The sequence below is a fragment of the Perna viridis genome, chromosome 12, assembly GCF_037379345.1.
Source record: "Perna viridis isolate PV_CMFRI_1.1 ecotype Kerala chromosome 12, ASM3737934v1, whole genome shotgun sequence".
Lineage (NCBI taxonomy): Eukaryota > Metazoa > Mollusca > Bivalvia > Mytilida > Mytilidae > Perna > Perna viridis.
The window spans coordinates 7,382,249-7,398,750 of NC_142456.1; the positions used below are offsets into that span (position 1 = coordinate 7,382,249).

The 16,502-nt window shown below is 33.0% G+C and overlaps 2 protein-coding genes across 3 annotated transcripts; both read left to right on the top strand.

Annotated features, from left to right (window-relative positions):
* The first annotated feature begins 564 nt into the window (after window positions 1-564).
* LOC148601041 (SH3 domain-binding glutamic acid-rich-like protein 3) lies at window positions 565-4,808 on the top strand. 2 transcript variants are annotated; one of them, XM_088554631.1, is made up of 4 exons: window positions 565-735; window positions 2,278-2,445; window positions 3,577-3,675; window positions 4,593-4,808. In XM_088554631.1, the coding sequence occupies exons 1-3, from the start codon at window positions 691-693 to the stop codon at window positions 3,640-3,642; spliced, it is 279 nt and encodes a 92-aa protein (XP_088410757.1). In that variant the 5' UTR covers window positions 565-690; the 3' UTR covers window positions 3,643-3,675; window positions 4,593-4,808. The 2 variants fall into 2 exon arrangements, with proteins under 2 accessions (XP_088410757.1, XP_088410755.1); XM_088554629.1 differs by having other exon boundaries at window positions 567-735; window positions 3,577-3,671.
* A 1,774-nt stretch (window positions 4,809-6,582) lies between these two features.
* Window positions 6,583-16,225, top strand: LOC148601042 (signal recognition particle receptor subunit beta-like). The gene is made up of 7 exons (XM_088555883.1): window positions 6,583-6,724; window positions 7,768-7,859; window positions 12,030-12,104; window positions 13,056-13,138; window positions 14,180-14,239; window positions 15,118-15,249; window positions 15,609-16,225. The coding sequence occupies exons 1-7, from the start codon at window positions 6,601-6,603 to the stop codon at window positions 15,820-15,822; spliced, it is 780 nt and encodes a 259-aa protein (XP_088412009.1). The 5' UTR covers window positions 6,583-6,600; the 3' UTR covers window positions 15,823-16,225.
* Window positions 16,226-16,502: the final 277 nt, after the last annotated feature.

Below are 16,502 nucleotides of genomic sequence, written 5' to 3' on the forward strand. Positions count from 1 at the left end.
CATGCTGGGGTTGTCAGGCTATAATACGGAAAACCTGACCGCAAACCATAGTGGTGCACCGTGTTGGGAAAGATGCCACGTTCCTCGCACGTTAAAGAACCCTGCTGTGGTATTCGATAGGAGTAGGAACCTTTGCGCTCCGCCACAGGAGGCTAAATTGCCCGACCTTACCCACCCACCCCCCTTTTTCCAGTGGCAATTAAAATTTGTCGACCCTATTGTCCTTGTGACCCATCCTTTTTTTTTTCATTTCATGTTCATTTTATCATCCATTTCATGTTCATCGTCTGAATATAGCTGAAATATTGCTGCTCGGACGTTAAACCCCAACAAACAAAACAAACAAACTGTGACAAAAATGTGAATATGGGAATTGTGTTATAGTACACCACTTAATAGCGAAACTGTATGATTATTTGTTGAATAATACTCCTTTCTGTATTTTTTTCCATGTTTCAACATAAAATTTTCGATTTCATGGGGGAAGGGGTCCGTGCCCCCTCATTAGATCCGTCACTAATTGCTTTACACCCCATATGCACGAATGGACTAATCCATCTAATTTGATATCAGATATCATCGGAGTGTGCCAAATTGCTACTGTGTGTGAGTCAGCATCCCTCAATGATTACTTTCTCAAAATATAGGATTTCTTTAAAATAGTGTGTGTTTTATTTCATTCCTACGAAAATGTCCGTGATTTTATATATGACATCAACCACAACAAACAGAGATGTAAGTATGAACATAATTTTCAATTTATCTTATATTTTACTTTATTTTAGGTCTTAGATGAATTGATGTTTTACTTTACAATTGTTACGAGACCGCTCCCTGTGCAAAAACAGTTACCATGGAAATCTAGTATTTCACACTTTATTCAATAATAACATGGCAATCATCAGAATCGATTGTATTATATTAGTGAGCCCGGTATTGCTGGTCAGCAATTTCCTTCTTAACACGGAGTTAGTTCCACAGAGAGTTTCTCTCATTTTATCTCTCATTGACTGTTTCTATGGTATTTGGTTTTGTGATAAGAAAACATCTGCGTGTAGAAAAAGGGCGGTGGAGGCGGGTGGGTGTAGAGGATCCCCCTTTTCTGTGTCTACAAGTACACATTAATTAGTCAGGAAGTGCATGTAATGTTGTATACATGTGAATCCAGATGATGAATCTGTTACTGTGTGTCATATCATGCTGTTTTTAGGGGTGCCAAAGGGGGTTTATCTGGTATTACTCATCTCCCTTTAATTAGATTATTTTATTTGAAGCATATGCACATATGATGGTTTACATAATAGTGTAGATTTGGAAACAGTTGATGCATATATATAAAACATCAAACACGCCGCTCGGTACACTGCTGTGAATTTGTCCCCTATTGCATATATTCAATCGTACTTGACCAATTTAGACCTTGGAATAATTGAAGTTTAGACGATAAATGTATTCACAAGTATATACAACTTTATCTTATAAGTTACATCAATGACTCTTTGATATAAAAATTATGTACACACCTTGTGTTGTAGTTGGTGTATTGTAGGATAAGACTTAAATTATAACATACATAATACAGCTTTCAGCCACCAGTAAACGATGTTGTACTTTTTTACTTAATCGTGGAACGATCCCCCCTTTTCTGCAATCATATCTATGTCAGACATCTTCAGTTGGGAGGGAACGTGTACTGATTAGTATTTCTGCGTGCAAAAAAAAATCCTAAGAAGTAGTTCAATGATTTAGCTCTTAGACGGTAGACTAAAGAGTTTTGGGTTGATAGCGACATAAGGACAAGAAGGATAAAAATCTTAAAAATGGAAAAGGGGAGAGCAAATGCCCGGAAATATAAGGAAAATGAAAAGAAAACCTTCATTTAGTTAAATTTTAGATTTCCCATATCTTTTTTGAAAAAAAGGTAGGAGTGATCTCCTTTGGCTCTGTTGTTTTGACTTGAGTCAACTATTTTTGTATATTTGGCTATTTGATAGTAGGAACAATCTCCTGCATTCAATCCTATAAAGGTAACGGCACAAAAATACATGTATAAAACATAGTCTCCATATCAATTCTTGTAATAAGCATAAAAAAGAATGGGTTGAAACTTGGTTTATGGCCAAGGCACAAAAATACATGTATAAAACATAGTCACCATATCAATTCTTGTAATAATCATGAAAAAAGAATGGGTTGAAACTGTTGGACTGTATATATGCTTAATCTCTGATGATGTGTGCTATAAACGTTATAAGTGAAATTCTTTCCTTTTATTAGATTTATACAAAACAGAACAGAATAAAACTTGTACTTGATGGAAAAGGAATAAAATACGAGGAAATAGATTTATGTAAGGACCAAGAAAAGAGAGATTTCATGAGAGAGAAAGCAGGAATTCCAGATTTACTGCCACCACAACTGTTTAATGGAGACACATACTGTGGGGTAAGTAACTTAATTGTTATCAACAATCAAATGCATATCTTGTTTGAAGCTAGTATTTTAATTTTGATCTGTCGAAAAATTATACATTATAAGTACCAATCGAAAGGTGTAAATGTGAAAAACATGGAAATTTGACGAAGAGGAACAATCATTTGTTGGGGGGTATACGTGATTAGGGAAGCGTAACCTCAGTGTCTGCATGCTATTAACGTCAGTGCGGCTGCTACATACCAATTATGTGTAAAACAAACCGAAGGTCTGGACTATCAAACGGAGAAAGACCCCCACAAAATAATAATAATCGGCTATTAATAGCATCTAGGGTGTGCAGTATCTTCAAAATTAAAAATAATTACCCGGTATCATTTACTCGAAGTTACGCTGGACTTAGTTGTTAAAAGGGCATTCCAACTTGTATATTTACTCGAGGTATATTTCATTGTTTGCCAAATTACATTTTGATGGAGTTATTTATAAACGTGATTAATGCAAAACATGCATCTTATCGCTCATCATTGCATGAGACGATGCATTTGTTGAAAACTTCCAGAAAGGAATTGCCTTCCACTCAGTTTAATCGTTACAATCAAACTTTTGTTATAACTACTGAGAGAATTTGTTCAACATAGGTATCTGTAAACGATGAGTTCAGCAATGTGCAATATTAGTATGTTTGTAAACATACAATAACTGTAAAGCAATTATAAACGTCTACACAGAAGAAGGAGTGGAATCATTCATTATGTAATTACCAGAAATCATGAACAGGCGACAAACACCATTTCATGGGAGCATTAGGGGCTGGATTAAAGTATGTTTTCCTACCTCCATTTATGGAAAACCTTATAAAACTATGCGTTTGCCTCCATCCGCTTTTTTCAACACTGTGGTTAAGACGACCTTAAATCAATCCGTTGCACAGTCAGAAACAATGGGTCACTATTTATACAAGAGTAATGAGTGTCCGTATAAAGTATTGTTGGTTTTGCTATACGGAATACCGTGCGCTACTTTATATTGTCAATAAATTTGAAACTTTTTTTTAAATATTTAATATTTTTCGTTTTTGTATACTGGTCATGGATTGAAATTTAAATGATATAACAACAAGACGCACTCCTTTTGTTACAGGATTTCCAGTCATTTGATGATGCCTTAGAAGAGGGGCGTTTACATGAATTCTTGTTGTTAAAGTGAAGACGACCTTAAAATGATTTATATCTGATGTAGGTATGATAAACTAATAGGATTTCCTTTTTTCGAATGAACAAGTTGTTCATCTCCACGAGTCAATGCGACCGAAGAGACCCAACAAATCAGCAAATTTGTTACAAATCTTAGGCCATAGTAGAATGATATCGCGTCTGGATTATGTGAGAAAATATACTTTAATTTTTTGTTGGATTTGCAATGAAAATCAACTGTTATTTCGTAAAGATTGTACACCAATTTTCCTCCTGCTAAGATGCAAGGACAAAAAAAACGGAGATACTTGACCACATGCACTTATTTCAATTGGTATATTAAAGATGAGAAGTACGCGATAATAAGTGCTTCGAGTGTCTGTGAACTGACGTTGACATTTTCATATTCTACAACTTCGCAGGAAGTTACATAAGACTGATTTGATATATAATGGCGAGGCTAATTTTGTCATGTGCCACCAGCTGATCTCTCTAGTGACACATTTGTATCTGATTATTTCAAATTAATTCTTTATATAATTGCTCTATTCTCAGGCCAGTTATAAATTTATGGGCCTTTACAAAAATAAAATATGCAGCATTTCATGTTCAGATTAGTAATCAATATAGCATCAATCCTTAATGATTTCATATACCACCACTCGGTGCTGTTTCTGCAGCAACTATCCTGTGCATGTATATGCAGAATTTGACCGAGACAGATGTATGAAAGCTAGGCTTCATGGGTGAGCTTAGGGCGAGTTGTGGTGTCCTATCGAAACATCCAAAGCTGACGTTAATACGTTTCTGTTATACCGCCGACATCATCGCTAGTGAAAAAAAATGTGATATGTTAGCATCATACCCGTAGCCTTTGATTAAAGATACAAGACAATAAGAGCAATGTGAAATGTTAAAGTTGCTTATAAATCAGAGTTATTTAGATCTCCTCTTCTGTTCCAGGTGTTGAATTAGTGCAATTTATGTTGGAAGATTCTGGCATGAACGGAGGAATGAGAGCCACATTTTTACTTTTATACACGATGGATATTTCAAATGATGAACCATATTTTCTTATATATTGAATGTAATTATGCATGTACTACTGAATATGTGATATAACATTGAAAATATTGTGACAAAATGCAATTTATAAATAAATAAAATAATGCTTTGTTCTTTATTTGTTTATTAACTTTGTCTTTGGTTTGCACGTTTTGTGGGTGTATACTTCTAGGTATTTACACAATTAACACCCCTCAAAAAAAAACAACAAAAAAAAAAACACAAAAAATGTGCAAACTTTTAAAAACGTCACTATTCTAGCAATAGACCCCATTAATAAATGTGCACCAAGCATCCGCAAAAAAGTCTTGGGGCAATGCGCGTTCATAAGTCTGGAAAAAATCATCTGCTTTTATACTTAATGGAATATGTAAAACGATCGAAATAAACTTGAACAAGTCTGTCTGGAGACATCTACCTTGTATACCTATCAGTTTTAGCTTATCAATCGTGTACAGATTTGCAGAAAGTAACAAAATATTTTGATACAGATCAACGAAAATTTCGGGTCTGGGCTCCGGGTCAATGAGTCGTATCTGGATATTTTACCCACTTTAAATACATGTAATTGGTCCTCTATAGAAGAAATATAAATTATTACTACTGTCAGTACTGAACTGAAACGAAATGGAACGATATCAGACTTTGTGCGAGACTAGATAAAATTTTAATCGAAACTGTCGGTCATTTCCGCGATGAACACAACAAAACTCTACACACCAATGAATGATATGTTCCGATTGGACGAAATACATCAGTCCAAATTATCATAACGTTAACGTTTGCTAAGTCATTTTTTTAAAGAAGTACCGGTAAACGGCGAGTCACATTACAGGAACATGCAACTGGTGTATGAAATTTTGCCATACATACACACTTACATACATGCACGTGACGCTTACCCTATTTACCGGTGCACCTGGTCTATTATTGATTGGTTTGACGCCCGAGCAGCAATATTTCAGCTATTTTCAGTCGATGAACATGAAATGGGTGATAACATGAACGTGAAATAATGATGAATTGAAAATGGGGCGGGACACAAAGATATGGGATCGACAAATTTTGATGGCCACTGGAAATAGGGAGACGTGGATAGGTACTGGCAATTTAGACTCCTGTGACGGAGACCAATGGATCCTACTCCAGTAGAATACGACAGGAGGGTTCTTTACCGTGCGAGGAATGTGGCATCTTTCCAACACGGTGCACCACTATGGATTGCGGTCAGGTTTTCCGTATTATGGCCTGAACACCGCAGCATGTAACATGCCAGGGGTACCCCATTCCTCCACCTGGGGCACACAACTCAGTTGTTCTGTGGGCAGAGCGCCCCAGCCCCCGGCCAGGGTTCTGAGCACTATTTAGTCGCCTTTTACGACAAACAGCGCTGCTGCGGGCCTATTCTTTTGACACCGGACCCTAACGGGGCTGTCCGTGTTTGAAATCAAAATACAAATATCATTTAAAAATTACATAACATATCTTTGACTTCCAAATTGGGAGCCTACAAAACAATTACTTCTTCAATTCCTGTAAAAACTGATCCCGAGCCTGTGATAAAGACCATTATTTTACTATCATTGTATCGATAAGGAAACTTTGCTTGCGATTTTTCAATGGAGGGGATGTCACAAGAAAAGTAAGGTAAAACATGGCGCGAAATCAAGTCCTCGGAAAAACTCCCGCTTTTGAATCTTCTAGATTTACACCTGTTAGCAAGAAGAGCTACAAATAAACAAAAAACAAAATAGTTGATAGACGTATGAAAGAATAAATACAATTTATTAAAGGCGAGAAACAAACGACAATGAAAATCTTACACTTTTCATGTAATAAGAGACGATGCCAATCCAATATCGTTCCCAAAATTATTGTAACCGGAAGTTGACGTTGTTTGACAAGCATGGATTCCCAAATGAAAGAACAAGCAATTCGTTACTGGAATTTAATTAATAAGAACGTTAGAAATCAAGATCCGACTACTATAAGTGTTCTAGTGGCTGTTGTAGTTGTTTTTCTCACTATAGGTAACCTTTTTCTTACAATTTTCTAGTATTTTCACGAAACATTCATTTTTTGGTAGTCCATATGTTCAGATGTTTCTATTCTAATTCATTACAAACGTGTTTAAAGCATCATGTTGTAAGGAATAACTTAGTTAAGCTAGACTTGAGAATGGTGAAACCATCTAGAACCCTTTATACTAACAAATCATTTATTATCATAAATACATTTGCTTTAATTAAATTTTCTTGTACTATATGAGACCATGTTGTGCTAATATTGGAATAGACAAGGAGCATGCATGAAGCATTCTCAATATACGTTTCCATGAGGAATATTCTATTTTTTTAATGAAGCCTTAGATTAGGGAGGTTTATATTGGGCATGCTCATAAACTTACCACAAAAGGATATTTTGAAGAATGTTCTTGTACTCTGTATTGTTAAATATGGCAGTGTTTTCCAATTAAGCATTGCTCATGGTGCAAAACTTTCAGAAATTCTTGCATATTATATTCCACATATTAGGTTTGATATTTTTGTTTATAGTTGATTTACACTGATTAATATGAGAAGAGAGAAACCTGTAACATTTCCAAAGGAATATGAATTCATATCCTCAATTAATTTCATACATGTAGCTACCTGTCTGATTAAATTTGAGTCCATTCTCTTAGATTTAGTGTGTTTCATTGTGATGTCATGAAATGGTGGAGTTGGAATTCTACATGTGCTTGAAACCACTTTTCTTGCATCTTGCAGAATTCTTTAGGACCCATTATACTACATTTGTATATATCAGATCCTTAATTTACATTTTGATAATATATGGCCTCAATGATATTTTACATGTATTTTAGAATCCAGGAAACATTTTTTTTGTTTTTATTTGTATGTCTGTCTTCTTTTTCAGTAATAAAGTCTATTTAATACATTTAAAAGTAGTAGGTTAAATAAAGAAAGTTGAATGGCACTTGGTTCTTATTTATCCTTGATATAAAATTTTCTCTGATTGATTATTTTATACTTTGCATCTCTGTCAATCTTGTGGCTATCTTTTTTTTTAGTGTTTTTGGCCTTCAGAAGAAAGTCTAATAAAAGAAGTGGAGTCTTACTTCTTGGGACTTGTGAGTCAGGAAAAACACTATTGTTTAATAGAGTAAGTACATGTACAGTACACTCAGGGACATTTGTTTCTCTAACACTCAAGTCAGAGTTTTAAATTTGTGTTAGATTTTTTTCTTGGTGAAATATGAGGTTTACACCCACTGAGCTGGGACATTGAATATTCCACTTGTCACCCAGCATGGTGAAGTTAATTTCATTGATCTCCACTGACAATATGGATGTTGGTATTGTTCTCGAGAACCTGAACTCCCAGGTCCCAGACTCCAGGGAGTCCAGGGGACTTGTGAAAATTCTCAATCCAGTTAAGGAAATCTTCACTAGTAATACTAGTTAATTGTCCAGTTCAAGCCGTCTGCACAATAAAACAGCGGTTGATATGATAAGCATATGGTATTAGCAATTGACAAATACATGTATAATGTGAAGAAAAGATCATAAAAAATCATAAAATAGGTATTTATCATTGATTAATATGTCATAACTGTGCTGTATTTAGTTACATGTATATATTATAATTAAATGAAGTCCATTTGATAACCAGGCACACACCAGAGACATTATAAACAATGTGTTTATTAAAATTTCTAAATATAGACAACTATGTGCGATGTTTGACAAAGGATTGTTTTTATACAGGAGTAACATCTGTCAGCATCAATTAAATTTCAAAATCATTTGACATAACTCAGTAAAATAGATTTGTATAGGTTGTATTTTAAAGGTACGTTTAATAAGAAATGTCTCAGAGTAAACTGGAAGCATTTTTAGCTGTCAAAAACGACTGAACAAGGTTGTGGTCTCGTCCTCGTTTGGACAACGTATTATAACTTGACATTGTTGGCAGTCCTGATGAAGGACTTCTTTGAAATTCTTATTTACACATTATCTAGAAGGCTTTGGACCTGTAAGTACAAAACATGTAGTTTCTTTTATTCCTTGAAATGCTATTCATTTATTTAAAAGTATCAGAAAAAAAGTGTTATCAGACTGATTATTTTTTACAAGTCCGTCACTTGAACAAAATCAATGTGTTCAAAGTGTTTTATATATAATTAGTAGAGTAATTGTCTATTTAAAAGTGCAGAATTAAAAAATCAGGAGATTACTTTATCAAGAAATGATAAACATGTACAAAAGAAAAAAATAGAATGCACCAAATTTTTAATGACATGACTAAATTTTTATCCTAACTGGAGTTCTCATAAGTAACAGAGGATATACACCTGAGAAACAGAAACAGAATATACTGGTACATCGTATCTTAAGCCATAAAAAAATGTCTGTTTACAGTTACATTCCTCCCAAAAATAGGGTAGGTAGGTAGGTAGGCATTTTCATTTTATTTATTTATTTTTTTATTTTTCTCGACTAAAGTTGAGCCTACATTTGTAAAATAGCATCATGTTTAAGTCATGAAAGTGTTTGGTTTTAAGAAGAAAGTTTAATATTTAACATACACACCTATTAATCATGTGTTATTACAATACACTTATTTTTGTAGGAATTTTGAACAAAATATAAGTACACTATATTAAAATTTACCTGCAAATATATTTTAAAAAGTTACAAATTTCTCTGTTCATTGATGTATTTTTTGGAAGACAAAGTGAAAAATGCATATTTATATGAATAAAGTGTTATCAAAATGTTTCATTTATTTGTTTTATTAACCTTGAGTATGAAGAATGTCTGACCTGTATGTTATAGATGTACAAGTGTATGTCTGATACTGTAAAATAAGTGGCAACAAGCAGAAACTGCTATCCTGTCTTGAGCAGCTGAGTTCACTCCTAACTAATGCAAGTTCATGTTGCTGATTGTAATATGTGTTTCTTTATAGTGTTGTTCTATGTGTCTTCTATGTCTAATAATTTTGTCTGGTTTTGTGTTTTGGACTTCAAAATTCAAACCTCCATAAGGCTTTTAATGTTTAGTTGTTAAAAACAATCAGTCTAAAACCATCAGTCTGACACTGGGCAAAATATCCTCAACTTAAATCAAAGAGTTTTATTTTCGATGCCAGAGTGTTTATGAAAAACTTAAATTTTTACAGATGTTTTCTCTTCCTTCATTTGAAAACTTTCACTTTATGAAGACGATAATGAAGAAAACAGCTAACAAAATCTAAATTGAATTGAATATGTTTGAATGATAGGAGAGAAAGCCGATATAAGACTCTTGAATATGATCTGTTTAAGTTGTAATTGAACCTGCACTAGAAAAATCTAATTATTTCATGTACTAAGAGAATGTTTAAAGAACTTTAATCAAGAACAAAATATTAAAGTATTGTTTTACAAAAACCAACTATGTCAAAACAACATGGATGTCCTGTTTAACACTTTAAAGTATTTGATGCAATATTTTTGTTGTTGCGTGTTGCTATTTAGGCCATATCAAGTTACTTTTAAATAGATTCTCATCCACATATGTTAAAAATATTTGGCAGGATGAGAGGCTTTTATTTTTTAACTATTTTCATTCAAAAAGTACATAAAATTAAAAGAATTTTGTAAAAATTCCACTATAAAATAACTTAGCAGTTATAAAGTTTGAGCGGTGGGGATCAGAATCTACATATTAATATAATATGGCCTATGGATAGTAAAGTGAATGAAGTTTCATTAAGATCCAACTGACTTTTTCCTTGAACTCAACCAACCAGTCTGTGAAAGTACAGGTAAATCAAAGGGAGAGCACACAAACTGAAACCTCTGGCATTAAAAGTAAGCCCTTCACTATACTATAATATCAAGTCTACTCTTGGTGTCTTAAGAAAAAAACTATTACGAATAAAAGTACAGGATTTATTATATTTTAGTGCCACAATACTCGTGGTATCAGTCTTGTATTACATATTCCTGAGCGGGTGTACGTCAAAACATGGCGGCTAAATAATGTAGTGTGCTTCTATTTTGCCTTTTCCTGTTTTTGTTTCTTGGCAAATGACTATAATTTTTCATCACAAGTACAGGGTAAATATCAATCTATGACACAAAAAAATTATTTTTGAGAAAAAACGGTATGTTCATGAAAAATAATGCTTCAGAATAGGGGTCTATTTTATGAACTCAAAATAAAAGTGAAAGTAGAAAAAGTCTATTTTTAGTTTAACCTATCCTGGTGTACCAAAGTTTGTGCCTTTTTTTCTAAAATGGACCTAAAACTTATTTTTGACATTTCCTTAATTGAAAAACATGGTCAAGAGTTAGATTAATCCTTGTCTATTTTTTAAAAAATCATGAATATTTAAGGTATACTATAGAAGCCTATGGGGCAAAGAATACAAGACTGAGACCTTGTGGCTTCCATTGTGCTCATAATCAGTAATACGCTTGGATTTACATGATATAAATCTCCTATTCAAACGTTATTGTGACCTGGTTTTAAACGTACTTTCGTTAATTTTGGAGAAAAAATGTATTAGGGGTGGTCAGGAAACCTGAAACAGACATATTTTTTTTGGCCTTAGAATGAATTGCCCATTATGCCTCTTTGAATTTTACGACTATTACAATATACAAATGGTCAGTGTTGGCTAGGTGGAATCTGTGTGTTAAACACTATGTCGGTGTTATTTAGGTGTATGTAATACTGACTTAAGTGTTAAGAGAACTATTCTACTCTGAGTGTGGTGTTTATGATATTTAAGTTGAAAATATGTACAGAGATAAGTTGCATTTTGTACTTTCCTGGTTTCTGATAAGGTTTGTATTGGATCAGGTCGTAATTCCAAATTAATTTTTGAAAATCTTTCACTTGCTTTTCAAAAGTTCTGATTTGCACAGGCAAAATTATTTCACATGATTTTCACACAAATTTCACATGATTTTCACCTGAGTTGAGTAAATAAACTAAGTGACAAAGTTCATGTGAAATTCGGGTGAATGGAGCTTTCACGTAATATTCAGATGAAATGTTCATGTGAAATTCGTGTTTAGTGAATTTCACATGAAAATTATGTTAATTTCACGTGAATTTCATGTGAAGCTGGATTAACATGAATTTCACATGAAAAATATTTGCCTGTGTATACTAGACCCAAACCATTGTCGCCTGACTAGGGTGTACATCAGTAACAATACTGTTATACTTTCTGGTACATTTACTCTTAATTTTAATAGTTATGCCTATTTTATTTCTAAAACTTTCCTTACTAATACATATGTAGTTCATTAAATTATCTCACTGTTTTTTTCAGCTTGTGAATCAAAGATACAATGACACGTTCACATCTATTGCCAGTAATTCTGGAGACTATCAAATACAAAAAAAGGTATAATAAAGGAAGAGAATTGACAATGGAATCTATCTACATTTTACTTGTAAACTGAACCCCTTGTGAAAAAGGTGGATGTGTATGATTATGGCTGTGTTCTATGATTTATGAAAATTTTAGGTTTCCACAGAGAAAGCTTCAATTTAAGTAACTGTCTTTGTAAGAATCATACAAAATCTGAAAAATGTGATACACCCCAAAAAAAAGGCTACACATTTTTATTTTTGTAATTAAGTTGCTTTATGGGTCTATACTATGAAATTTGTAATTATTCATTCAAATCTGCCTGCTCTTAGGAGATAATCAACCTTGAAAATCCAATAGATTCTATTGTATTTGAGTTATCTCCCTTACTTTTGAATTCTACAGTGCATTCTATACAATTTTTATCCCTTATGAGCACACCTTATATAAAAAACCAAATGTTAATTTCTGTTTACTGAAGCATTTTAAACAAGATATCAAAAATAAAAATATGTAGGCTTTCCAACCATGTATCACATTTTTCATTTAGCTGGAGTGCTACTTAAAAATTAATTTTGCCATAATCAACAAAGAAAACTTTCCGTTTCCAATATTTCACCGTCATGACTGGAAATAATGTAGGAGTCCTATAATAATGGATTGTCGTAATTGTTTTGTTGAGACAAGTTCAAGTTGCACTGAAACTAATATTAAGGGATTTTAGATGATGTCTGATGATGATATGTATTCAGGGTTGGGTTTAGACTCTTAATAACACCATACATGTACATGTAGCTGATTGAGATTAGTGTATTTGCATATTTATCAAAAACATTTGTTCATGAAATGATTTTCTGACACATGTAGCTTAAAATTACATTTTTCAAACTTCATTTTTTATAACTTTAGCCTTCGTCAGTGAAAATAATGGATCTTTTTTTGAGGGGAAAGTCCATGGAATGATTCTATGTACATCTATTTCAGAATAAAAGATTGAGAGTAATTGATGTCCCAGGACATGAGAGACTGAGACATACTATGTTAGAACAGAACAAGGGTCTAGCGAGGTAAAATTGGAACAATCTGTATTACTAACCTTTTACCTTCCTGTTGTGAGAAAAAGGAAAAAAAATTGTTTATTTTGAATGGAATATATGGTATTACCCTTGTAAGTGTGGAGTTGGGGGGGTGTGAGAAATTAAATGTAGCCTATCAAAATATTTACAGGTTTTCTTTTTAAAAGATTAAAATTCGTGTTTTGTGGTTGGTGGTGAAAATTTAAGTAGCAATATTATCTAGGCCTAATAATATCATGATAAAACTATAGTATTCAAATTTTGCAAATCAGGCTCAACAACATTAGAATGAGTACATTTATTCTTAAACATTGTGTTCACTAACTCCTGTGCAGCGGTACATGTATATTGGCTGTCATATTCATTACTGAATCTCCTTCTTTATGTAAACTAGTACAGTGCGTCTTAAGAAGCTTCACATATTTTAGATACATGTACATGTGCCGTATGTGGAAAGTTTCACATTCAGCATAGCAGAGCTAATATTCAAACAAAGTGATTATAGTCAGTTAGAAAGTGGTTATAATTTCTGTGGACTGGATTGGTTTTTCATTGCACATTATTTCACTTATGAATGACTGCAAATGAAAAAATGGATAAAATATTAGTTTTCAAAATGGTTTGTGCAAATAATATAACAACAGTCATCTATTTCACAGAATGTCGTAAGTGAAAATGTATTGAAAGTTGTAACAGTGCAATGGAAGAACATACATGTAGTATGAGGTCAACTTACAATAAGTTTAAGGAGGTAGACTTAGGGGAGTGGACACAACTCTTACAAATCATTGAAACGTTTTACCTCAATCTCATGAAAGCTTCAAAGTAACTTGGGCTGATTTCACTTTGTTTCAAATAAAAGCTTGATAAGCTTTGGTAAAATTGAATATGATATAAACATATCACTGATTTCAAGGGTTATATCCCTTACCCTAGGTCTACCTCCTTAATAGAAATAGAAAATATGTCTTTTGGGGTTGTATTGTCCGCAGAGTCATATATAACACTACATGCTTCCATTTTGTTTTTTAGGGCCATTGTGTATGTTGTTGATAGTTCCACAGTACAGAAAGAAATCAAAGATGTAGCTGAGTATGTATATTACATATGGAATAAGTGACTGGCTTTCATAGACCTAGGGTGTTGCCAGACCCTATCAAAATTTCTTTGAATAAGATACTGATGAAATTAAATCCAGAATTTAAGTCCAGCTTGCACCGGGTCTAGGACATAAGCCCCCCCCCCCCCCCCCCCCATCTTATAATAAGCATAATATTAATGTAAAAACATTTATTTAATTTTGGGTTTCTTTTTTGTTTTGTTTTTTTTTTTTGTATGTTTTTTTTTTTAATTTCTCTTTTGTTGTGACTGTTCTTTTTATATTGGTATTGCATTTTATTTGTGTTTGTCTTTTTTTATGTAATTTTTATTTCTGTTTAGTGTATTTAGGATGTTTTTGTTTGAATTAAAATGGTTCATTTTCTGTGTATGCATTTTTTTTCAATGGTATACTCATTTTATATTTGATATTGTATTTCTTATTACCAGAATCATTTGAAATTTTATCAATGAAATAAGAAAAGCTGCCAGTGATACACTTTTTAAAAAGAAAACAAAATGACTGTTTTTAGATATATTTCCTTTTTAAAGAGTGTATAGTTGACAACTGTTATCATTTTATTAATAAAATATTGTCTTAAAAAGAAACAAAAAGTTAAAATGTTAACAAGTTAGAAATTAAATTTCAAATTTTACACTTTCAGTACTAATAGAAATATTATTCATAATAGATTAAATAATTTCTTATGATGGGGGGGTGGGGGGGGCTTTTGTCCTGATCCCGCTTGCACCTGTAATATCAGATTAAAACCAAATGTTTATACTTTCTATAGTGATGTCATAACTTACAACAAGTTCTTTCAGTTATTTGAGATATGTACCATTTATTCAGTATCAATTTTACTTTTTAGCTACCTCTACACAGTATTGAGCGACAGTGTTATATCATACAATGCACCTCCAGTTCTTATCGCATGTAACAAACAAGATATGATCATGTCCAAAGGGGCACAACTCATCAGGTCACAGCTAGAAAAAGAAATGTAAGTAATTGTAATATTTTAAAAGTTCTTCAATTCATGGATACCAGTTTTTGTGGATTATGGAAGAAACACAAGTTGGTGGATTCTAGAATTCATGGTTTTGAGGTTTTCCGTGAGAAAATGAGAATCTGGATGGGAACCAAATTTCCTAGTTTGGCCTACCCATGAAAACCATGAAAATTGATTTTCCATGAACAATAGTACTTTCACAGTACCCATTGCATTAGTTGTAGCTGATGGACTATATCAATTCTGGTCCGTTTCATCTGTCTGTGATTAAAAAAAATCTGTATCTGTTAAAATATTGTGTATCAATGTTCTAAGATTTAATAGATAACAGATTTCCATTATCATTTCAGGAATACTCTCAGAGTGACAAGATCTGCCTCATTAAAACAAATAGAGAGCTCAGGTAATAACAACACATTCCTGGGCAAAAGAGACAAAGATTTCAGCTTCGATCATTTGAAACCAATTAATATTGATTTTGTTGAGTGCAGCTTAAAAGGAAAAGATGCTGACAGTGAACCAGTCATGAATGACCTTGTGGAATGGTTGATAAAAATAGCTTGATCTTTTGTACTTAAGTAGTGGATTACAAAAAATGTATGTGTTCATTGATGGTTGTAACAAGCAAAGTTATATGCGCTGCCATTTGTACTTCACAGAAAATTAAGAATTCAAATGTCACAATTTGGAAGTCGGGTTTTGCAAATTAACACCACCAAAAAGTTTAAATAAATAAATGTGCCAATTGTATGAGCCAAGTATTCTAGAATGTTTTCAAACACATACTGTAATCTTATTTATAAATTGAACATTTTGAAAGGAAGTCAAGGGAGATTTTAGCATGCTTTTTTTGAAGGATTGAATATGATTGTAGCGTGAATGTTAATGTATTATACATGTTGATTGTTTATGTTCAAAACTTTTATGTAAAGGTGTTGGAATAAATGTGTCTGTTCTTTTTTATGTACTTTTGTGTGTTTATTATTTATCTAAAATTGCCCCACCCCTTGTTTTAAGCTTACCTTGAACTACTACCATCACTTGGCGTCAGTCATTGTCTTTAACAATTTTTGAAAACTCTTCTCCTCTGACACTACTTGACCAATTGGAATCAAACTTGGTATGAATGTTCCTTGGGGTATCTTGCATTGAACTGATTTGTGGATTTTTGATCCGTCGAAAGAACCTGGCCACCGTTACTAAAAACAGAATATAGGGGTCAGACACTAGTTTTTCGCATATAT

What these genes read in the sequence shown, in the direction of transcription:
- LOC148601041 (XM_088554631.1), top strand. Translation starts at nt 691, where the DNA reads ATGTCCGTGATTTTATATATGACATCAACCACAACAAACAGAGAT. An exon ending in CAACCACAACAAACAGAGAT is followed by an intron (nt 736 to 2,277) that starts GTAAGTATGAAC and finishes TCCTTTTATTAG; the next exon opens with ATTTATACAAAACAGAACAG. An exon ending in ATGGAGACACATACTGTGGG is followed by an intron (nt 2,446 to 3,576) that starts GTAAGTAACTTA and finishes CTTTTGTTACAG; the next exon opens with GATTTCCAGTCATTTGATGA.
- LOC148601042 (XM_088555883.1), top strand. Translation starts at nt 6,601, where the DNA reads ATGGATTCCCAAATGAAAGAACAAGCAATTCGTTACTGGAATTTAATT. An exon ending in AGTTGTTTTTCTCACTATAG is followed by an intron (nt 6,725 to 7,767) that starts GTAACCTTTTTC and finishes CTTTTTTTTTAG; the next exon opens with TGTTTTTGGCCTTCAGAAGA. An exon ending in TCACAGCTAGAAAAAGAAAT is followed by an intron (nt 15,250 to 15,608) that starts GTAAGTAATTGT and finishes TTATCATTTCAG; the next exon opens with GAATACTCTCAGAGTGACAA.